General features: G+C 39.1%; 1 protein-coding gene across 1 annotated transcript; it reads right to left on the bottom strand.

Annotated features, from left to right (window-relative positions):
* Positions 1–8508, bottom strand: rpia (ribose 5-phosphate isomerase A (ribose 5-phosphate epimerase)). Its single transcript, XM_042387944.1, has 9 exons — positions 8225–8508; positions 7043–7103; positions 6413–6468; positions 6038–6097; positions 5734–5798; positions 5580–5648; positions 4918–5059; positions 3273–3372; positions 1–3171 (listed from the first exon to the last, which is right to left on the bottom strand). Exons 1-9 carry the CDS (start codon positions 8384–8386, stop codon positions 3074–3076), a joined length of 813 nt encoding a protein of 270 aa, XP_042243878.1. The 5' UTR covers positions 8387–8508; the 3' UTR covers positions 1–3073.
* Between the last annotated feature and the right edge of the window lie 1718 nt (positions 8509–10226).

Here is a 10226-nt window from a genome sequence, read left to right as displayed (position 1 = left end):
TTATTGTTTTGGTCCTGTATTGTTTTGACAAAGAGAAAAAACAGTACCTTCACAGCAAAATTATAATCACAGTCATACTGGTACAGAAAGAGAGAAATGCTGGTGCAAAAATATTCAACGTGGTGTATAAACGGACCAAAACTGGGCCCGTTTTTGTTAACTTTTACAGGCGACTGAAGTAGATTTCGGAGAGCAGAGCTACACAGAATCAGACTGATCGTACCAAAGAGCAGCAGGTGGAAGACAAAATTGTTAGCCGTCTGCATTTGCTTGATTATGTTAAATTTATCAGCCTTGATGTTGTCCTGAGTCTGTCAGAGCTATATGTATGAAAACATGAAAAACATACAAAAAAAAGAAAAAAAAATACAGTCATAAGGCATTGTGACATGGAGCCAAAAGCAGAGTGAAGAGTGTTATTAGAAGAAGACAAAAAACAACATATTCACCATTTGAAAATAAGAAACAATCACAATTTTCAAACAGCTGATGTTTGCTGTGGACAGTAGAGACAAACTGGATTGTTTGTATCTTTGAAAATAATAAGATGATTACTTTTTGAGGGAAGCAGTGTCATAGTGTTTTTGGAAATGAACTCCAAGTAACAAGAGCATTGTGTAGACATGAGGTTCATTATCTCTTTAAAATCTGCTCAAATCTCATTGGATATAAGATCATATACATTTAAAGCTGCACAGTTATCAATGACATTTCAAATGTGATGTTCAGGGTGTTTCTTTCCTAAAACCTGACGGTGCAGCTTTTAACAACATGTAGCAGTGATGCTGATGGGTTGTTCTAACAATATGGCTTTTTGCATTATCCATTTTTGCTACATTTGAATCAGAAAGGGTGTCCTGGTGCTTTGGCACGCCAAGGCACATAAAATGTACTTGTGCTGTTGTTAGTTAAAATCTGAGCTACATCAGTTCACCATTATGCAAAAATACGAGAAGTATTATGACCATTTTATAAGCTCAACTGCCCATTTTATTACCTTTAAAACGGTTGTGTCACTACATGTAGAATTATGTGTTTGGCACAAGATGTCCTGTGACTCTGAACGAGGGAAACTGTCATGCAACTTACAGGCACGGAAAATAACCAATACAGCGGAAGGAGGTATATGGATACATGCATGCAAGTACACACATTCAGTGGTTTGGGTTATTTTTGTTAAACAGTGTGAAGTTGAGGGTTTTAACACCACTAACTGACTAGTATAACAACACAGGAACTGCTGTTGAAAGTAAGAGGAAACCACAAAAGGTTCTTCACTCATGAAACCGAGCTAGAAGAACATGAAACCAGGTAATTTGTCCAGTGGCTGGAAAACAAAACAGAACAATTTTAAACCTTCAGCCAAAATATGTCAGCCAACTCTGATAACCATGACTTTAAAAATGTACCCTGTGAATTTATTGACCACTAGCAGCACTATGGAGCAATATTTTACATGAGTCCCCATCTTGTTTGTTCTTGTGCACATGCACAAGGGTGCACGTGCACACAATACACATTCCTGTCAATGTTTACACAGTATTTCACTGATCTACAGGGGGCAGTAATGCACCAAGAAATGCAATCATGCGCCTGCTAGCGAGTAAACACGGATGTAAACAACGCAGGTTTCACGTCTGTTGGACCTTCAGGATGTACACAGTGTGCTTTAGTGAGTAAACACTGAAAGTCAACAGGAACTTTGTTTACAAGAAAACTCAACAGGGCACCTTTAAAGAATCTCACTTGTTGTTAAAATCTCCGAATGCAAACAGTCCAGAACAGTTCATAAACTACCATTTCTAGTATGAAACAAGTAAACTTGTTGGCGAATGTGGCTGAGACGATGATATTTATCACTGCGTTGTCATGAAACGATACAAAACGTACTGCCGCTCTGCCATACGACACAGAGTGACGGTAGACAAGAAAACAGAACCTGAAGCTTCGGTTACACTGAGACACAAAAGGAGAGTTGAAGTCGCTGTTGTCACATTGTCAGAAGATGTTTCAGCAACAGGAAAAGCGCTCTCACAGTGACAACATGATTTCACCTTGTCCTTTAGATCCGAGGTTCTCAATGTTCCTGCTGCACGTTTAACACTGATCATTGTTTTCTGCACGGTTCTTTTTCACTCTGTTCTTGTTCTGTGTTTCATTTTTTTACCTATGTGTCGTCTGTTTTATTGCCAGAACACACACCATATTTGTCCACCTCTGTGCTACATGCATCACAATGTCACGTGTTTTCTGAATACAAAAACTTAAAGAATGGAAACTTCATACCTGCACCACAGGGTCCCCTGAAATTATCAATAATCTCATTAATTTTTGCAGCTTCTTGCTGTTTAAATTAGCATATTAATTAGGAAAATGATGTTCTTGAATTAAGTATAACTCCTTTGTGTTTTAGTATACAGAGGTCATATTACACCCCCATCTGTTATTAAAAAAAAAAAAAATCAATTAAGAGAACAAGACTTCAAGGCATATCAGCTTTCTGACTGTTGGTGGTGTTGGTGGACTTTTGCTAACTGCAGCGTTCCACAATACAGTAGTCTGATGTATCATTATAAGCTTATTAAATGCAACTGATATAGCGTCATTTTTAATAAGACTGTAACTACAATCTCAAGGCACACCTTAGTTTAATACTGCAGTGATTCACTGTAGTGGTTAAAGAATCACAGCCTTGCAGACATTCAGTCAAACCAGCTAATTAGAGGAAGAGCCAACATTCCCAGTCTGACCAGAAACTGAGCAAAACTACTTAATGAAAAGAAAAGAACGTTATCAGATGCACTTGATTTTACTCATCAGGCACTTTAAAACTCACAGAATCAGAAGCACCACATGGAGGATCAGAAAAATCAAGTGAGTCTGAATCTTATCTGGTTTTTTCAGAGATGAGGTGTGAAAACTTCCCTGCTACAGATTTGTCCAGTTCTGCAGGAGATGCAGTTCTGTCCAAAACGCAGTCTGAGTCCAGGTGTCAATCATGAACACGGCACTTGCGGGAGAAGTGAGGTCATTCGAGAGGAAGTGAGAGACGGTGATCACGGCAAACCGCTGCTCAGTTGATCGGAGGATCCCGAATCTGCACTCTTCCATCCTCCATCCCAAAGTAAGCCCGTTCAGCCATGCCCACAAAGAGTCCCGTGTCCACAACGCCTGAAGAGGACACACACACACACACACACGGTGATGGTGATGTTAGTGGCAGGATGTTCTCTGTCACCCAAACCTCACCACACCTGACAGCATCTCCTTACCTGGAATCATCTTGATCGCAGTGTTGACTTGCTTCCAGTTCTGAGCGTGCTCAAACTTCCAGTCCAGGATGAAGTTGCTGTTGTCAGTGACCACTGGACCCTGAGAGCCAGACAATGACATCATACATAAAGGTTCTTTAAATGCTAATCACAAAAAAAACCAAAGGGCTGCCGGCATAAGATCTGTTAACACTTTTAAAATGTGAATGTGGAGTTTTCCTGTAAACAAACAACAGTTATATTTACATTCAGCACCATCCTGATGATCTAACAAATGTGTTGAATTAATTTCCTTCCTCACAGAAAATGTGCAAAACTGATTTTTTTTTTAAAAAAAGTATTGTAAATCCTCTATTGTTTACAACCATGTTTACTGGCTTACAGTCTTCTTCTCTGCCTTTGCTGGCACGTTGCTGTGTTTCTGGGTGCATTACTGCCACCTGTAGATGAGTGGAATAATGTGAAACGACTGGTAGGACTGTATGACGCCACCTGTGTGCAAGTTATGAGACAAACGAAACGGGCCCACTCATAAAAACTTCTCCATAGCGCTAACTCAATCACAAAGACCTGAGACTACAGTGAGCATCATCGTGTTGAAATAATGTCTTTGACTTGGCTGAAAATAACCAAAATAATTTGACAGTTTTCATTTTTCAGGATCTTTTTCAGGTGCAGAACTAAATGAAGTAATAGTAATTAGTAGTTAAAATAATTAGTTAAATCATTAGTAATTCTGTCTTTACAAGCAGAACAGACACATTAATTTACCCTAACATGACAGCAGCAGCTCTGCTAAACAAAGGCTTTCCTTTAAAAATACAAAAAAAAAGTTTCAAAGTCGCCCAGAATCTGTAATTATGATGAAGTAATCATGTGTTATTATAAGGCAAGTGTTGAGGACAAAAAAACAAACACGTTTGTGATCATCAGGACTTTCTGCATAAACAAACAGAGACCTTCAGTTCACTCAAACTGCTTCCAGGCTCAACAGTCAAAAACTATAAAAACACTGAGAACCAGAACAAACATGAACCCTCCTGTCTGCTGCTGGATGCTTGAACTGAGTTGGAGGTAAATTATCTAAATTCTACAGACTGTTAATGATGCAGATATTCTGTATGTTGCAGTAAGTGAGAGTTAAACTCTCACAGTATGAATGTTTATATTGTGTAGGTGTCATTTTAATCATTTGTTTTCAGTGTCTCAAACCCTTCCTTTAGCTCACACATGTTTAGAGAGTTGTACATTTAGACCGACACTGTTGACTGTGATGAGTGAGCAGATAAAGGTTCTTCTTCTTAGACACTGGGGCTGATCTAAGGACAAACCATGTGACCTTAAAATTACAGTAGGAATGTTCTGCCTGCTGATAAACTGATTTCATTACCTCCACAAGAAAGACACAGTAAGAACTATACAGCATAAAACAGGCTTATGAAATATGTTGAGATTTTTTTTATTCTTAAAATGAACCTCAGGACTACCAGAAGCCCTTAAACGTGAACTGGTACCATATGGGAGCAAAAATTCAGAAATACAAGCAGGAGCAAAAAGATGAATGAACAGAGAGCCACGATGGAGGAAATCAGAACAGAAGAAGTGCAGAGTGCAGGGAGGTGCGATAAGCCAATCATCCACTTACTGCTTTACTGACGGCCATTCGCAAGTTGGCTTCTCCTCCGAAGCGTTTGGCTATCGTCCTGGAGACGGGGACGTACGCCATGGGGATAACCTCGATGGGAATCCCCTTCTTCCACTGCTGGCCCAGAGCCTTGGAGTCCTTCCTGAGAGGAGGAAAGGCCAATAAGCACTTATAGACATAAAAATGTTTTATACAGTTCCAAACAGAGATGCAGATTGTTACACACTTGTATTTCATAACATCTCAATTATATCATCTAAGGTCAAAGGTCTTTAATGTTGGATTTGAGTTGGTAGAGAATTATAAATATTTTAAAAACAGCAGATTATGAGGGAAAACTATGACGCACACACTACATCTGGACAGTCAACAAAAAAAACTTAATCCTTCTATTATTTTTATCTAAAAATGTTTCTTCTAATGCTGCTGACTGCTGCTTTTGAAAGGCTTAGTTAAATAAATCATTTGCTTTTCAAAACTTTGCTAATGCAGTCTGATAGAGACGCTGAGTTAATGTGTCTCGCACCATCGACGTAAGAGAGGAAAGCAGCATCTAAACCGGTAACACATGTTCACTTTACTGATCTTCAACACCAAAACCACAACAAAAGGTTCATTTTACCCTTAAGGACTGGCGAAAATGTTCTGAGGTAAACACAAACCTGTAATCGGCGATGACGATGAAATGTTTGGCGCAGCCGGCGACGATCTTCTCCTGAGTCAAGCAGCCGCTGAGAGACGGAGACGGAGAGGAAGAGTGTGAGAGAGAAGAAGTCAGAGGAGACACAGCTGAAGATCTGCAGTCTCTCTACTCACCCTCCACCTTTGATCAACGTAAGATCTGCGTCCACTTCGTCTGCCCCGTCGATCGCCACATCCAGCTGTGTGGTGAGAACACAGAAACAAACCACTTTATTACACAAAGACTGAATGAAGCACAGATACAACTAACAGACTCTTGCATTGCAACAGTCAGGTTTTTTTTTTTTTTTTGCAACTGCACAGGCCTGAACTTTCGCAACGCTCCGATTCGAGCTGACAGGGGTTTTGAAAGCCGACATATTGGGACCCGCTCTCGATTCCACGGCTTTCACATTCATTTGTAACAAGCTCATCATACCTCTGGGTGCCTGTCCAGATCCGACAGCGTGAGGCCGTGCTGCAGAATCAGCTGACGAGCCTGTGGGAGGAAGAGAGGAGAGACGGCGGGGAATGTGACGACCGCAAAAACAACAGGAGACAAGAAAAGCCAAGGACAAGCTGGGAGACCATTTCCACTGATTACTTTTAGGCATTTTTCACATTAGGAGCTTCTTCTCTCGCTGTCGCTCTGAATAAATGTGTTGGTTACATTTTTAAACAAAAGGAGAAGACGTGCTGCAATGAATTACATTAAAAACCACAATGTTACAGGCCTTTGTCGACTACTTGGTAAGTGAAAATAATCATGTTGGTCTTTAAATCAGATTTAAGTGTCTCCAACGATCAAACTAACCTGGAAGGAGGTGGGCACACACACGATGTTAAGTTTCTCCTGACGAACTCTCTCCGCTGGAATAAACAACACACATGTCTCATGAGTGCATTTATATTGGAAATAAAAACCCAAATGTTCTAGAAAAATATGCACTGCACCTCAAAGTCATAGTTCAAAACAAAGCTTTTTTGCACTCTATATCCAACACACACTTACAGCTGCAACGATAAATGGATTAATTGATGTTTTGACAATCAAATAATCATTTTAGTCTTTTTTTAAGAGCAAGAATTCCAGATTTGCTGGTTGCAGCTTCTCAAATGTGAAGATTTGTAGCTTGTCTGTCATCATACATTATAATACACTGGATATTTTGCGGGTTTGAACTGTTAATCAGACAAACTAAGACATTTGAAGGACCCTTTTTTACCATTTACTGACATTTTATAGACAAACAACTAAGCAACAATGAAATGAATTGTTAGTTGCAGCCCTATATACACTTAAATAGACTACATAGACGTCAATTAATGATCTGTTAGTTTAACTTTAAGTACTGTGGACAAGTTGTTGTCTAAAAAACTAAAGTCTGTCAATAAGGTGATCATCACAAATTACATTTAAAAGACTCATAATGGTTTCACTCACCTAATCTGTCCACAGCATAGACGATGGTTGAGCCGCTGCCCACTCCGACCACCTGGTTGTTCTGTGACAGGCAGAAGAAACCAGAATGATGCAACTATGCTACATTTCACACCAGGTCTTAAAGGGGTTAAGAGCAGGGACATGACAGTACATACACATCAGCACTTTAATACTGTCAAAGTAGAGCTGTTGAATAGTCTAATCTATAACAATATATGCATATTTTATTAACTGATCACATGTTTTATGTATAAAATATTGATCTGAAAAGTAACTAGTAACTACAGCTGTGAAATAAATGTAGTAAAAAGAACTAGTGTTTCCCTGTTGAGCTGTGATGGAAGTATAGTAACAAAAAGAGGAACTCTGGCACTAAAAAGACTGTAACTTTGAAAGGTATCTACTTGATTTGACTTATTTGGACGCTGAAGCTTCATATTAGCTTCAGATAAACTTTTGACTGTGGATTTTATCCCCCATCACTTCCATTTTAAGTACATTATGAAGGGATCTTCTGATGGTCAGTATGAACAGCAGGAATGATTACAGCAAGAAAAAACTATTTCAATCATCATTTGGGTTCCTGACCGTTGTTTTAAGACAGATTTGAAAATTTGTGTACCTGTCCTTTAAGTACAGTACTTGAGTAAATGTACTTAGTTAAATTCCACCACATACTTATTATATAGTATAAAAAGAACAAGCTGCTACTTTATTTTTCCTTATAACACGTATTACAATAGCAGTATGAAGCTCTTTTTCTCTCCAGTTTCTAATTTTAGGCTGCACGTTTAAATCATGCACAACATATTAGCTTATATTTCATTTAAACTGACCTCCTGACGAGCAGCTAACACCTGCTGTAACACCACATAAGGTTAGTATATTTAGCACCTAAACACCTGATAAAGTTATCCCGGGACAAGCATGCATAACACCGAGCTAATTCCCTGTCAAAGTGTGCATGTTAGACAACGTTAAAGAGTTAGTAAGACGGGTTACGTTGCCTTCTCCTTGCGTGGTTAAACATTAGCTAACTCTGCTAGCTTTGCAGCAGCAGAGCACGTAGCTTTTAGGTTAAATTAATGTTTTTTAAAGCGAACCTGAAGGCAGCAGCTGGCTGTGGACACATGTGGACATAACTCACTATCTGACACTAGTGTGGACAGTTCACTACTGTACCTGGACGTGGTTATCCACCGCGGCGTAGGCGGCCAGTTTCTTCGCCTCCTCTGCCATGTTAGCTGCAGCCTGACTGAGAAAACACGCGTGTTTCTGACTCCAGGATGCTGAGAGAAAACGAGGGACGAGTTTACTGAAGAGGACCCACCCCGGGAGTCTCATGACCCGGCCCCCACACACACGCACAGACAGGTTTTCACCCTCCGCACAAGTAAAGCAGGAGCTGTGAAAATTGCCCCGACTAGCTGAGAGCTCCTCCTCCCGTCCTGTCTGCTCTCATATGGCTTGGAGATCTGCGGTTAATCTGCGCATGCGCAAAGCAGCGGGCTGCACAACCGGGAGCAGCTGCATCCAGACAGACTCACCTGTTTATTAGCTACATGACACTGGAAAATAACTGTTGGGGGGATTGATTTTGAATATTATGTATTTATAAAATAAATATAGACAAAAAAACACCACTGATGTTTTTTCATACAGCTTCAGTCTGGTTATTAATTGAAAGTTTCACCTGAGGATGGCGCCACAGGAAAATCTATGTGGTTATTCAGATATAAAGGGTTTATCCCCTTGGGAGCAGGAATGTGCTCTGTAATTTGCTCCACATGTTTTTTATTTATTAACTCTAACTTGTTTGTAGCGTTTTCTTATCTGGTTGTTTGTTTAACATTTTTAAAGTCCCCCTCACCTCAAAAATATGCTTTTCTTCTTGTAACTTCAGTTGGATGTTTGAGCTTCACTGTGCAGAAAGATGTACAGAACTGTGCAAAAGTTTTAGGCAAGAATGGGTTTTATTCATCAATTAATTTCATGCAAAGTTCAGTAAACAGAAGAAACCTAAAGTCTAAGCTGCTTCTGTCTCTTCATGTGATCCCAAACTGACTCCATGATGTTGAGATCAGGGGCCAAACCATCTGCTGCAGGACTCCTCGTTCTTCTTGTTGATGAACATAGTTCTTTATGACTCCGGCTGTATGTTTTGGGGTTATCGTCAGGCTGCAGAATAACATTTGGACCGATCAGACATCTCCACGATGGTGTTGCATTATGGATAATAATCTAAACATCTAAAGTGTCTAAAGCTTTTACACAGTACTGTATGTGCAGAGTTTCACATTAAAAGCCTGTTTTCACATTCATCTGCTGGAAGTGGAAAGTTCCTCTGTGCTTATTTGAAATTTTACACACATTACTGTTCTGAGCAGAGTATTTTTATGTCTTAATAGATGTCTGGAGGGGATCTTTAACATTTTTATTTTTTTCTTCCTCTTATTTTGATTGCAATTCTGCTGTGTATGAAGCGTTTTATCCATTTGTCAATTTTAAGTTGAGTCGGGTATAAATGAGCTGTTAACGCCAGAACATTTACATGGATGTTGTTAAAATGTCAATATTGATAAATGTGCACTGCGCCCTATAAATAAGTTAGTTAACATTTAGGTTTGTGAGTGGTGCAAGAGGAAAACGTTGATTATTTTCTTTAGGGAACAGGAAATTTACTCAATAAATTTCATCACAGTCAATCTGCTCTTTAGATTTTGAAATTTCCTTTGTGCAAAAACAAAAAGCATAATTATGACTGTGATGTGTTTTTGATGGGAAATGAGGAGGAAGTTCTATTATCTCAGTAAACCTTCAATCTCTGTATACATCCTGCTCTCTGTTATCCTCATTTCAGTGTTATATTCTCATATTTTGACTGTTAACTTTAGGATTGGGTGTCAACTTTCAGTGCTGAGACCAAAACTACTTTTTTATACTTTTTATTTGAAGAATCCAAAGTTCTTAAATGTCACATTTTGTCAACACTTAAACTAAAAATCTGAAATGTGCCAACAGTAAACAAACAAAAAAGAACTGATATAACAATATCTGACAATTTAACAATTTTGGATTAAGTTTTGATGAAACTTTTAACTTAATCTGTAACTATGGTCAGAAAATAGGCGAGTAAGGTAACATATTTGACCAGACATTTGACCCCACTGTTCAGCACTTACAC

The sequence above is a fragment of the Thunnus maccoyii genome, chromosome 16, assembly GCF_910596095.1.
Source record: "Thunnus maccoyii chromosome 16, fThuMac1.1, whole genome shotgun sequence".
NCBI lineage: Eukaryota > Metazoa > Chordata > Actinopteri > Scombriformes > Scombridae > Thunnus > Thunnus maccoyii.
The sequence above is the reverse complement of the archived record's forward strand: the minus strand, read 5'-3'. Positions and strand labels throughout refer to the sequence as shown.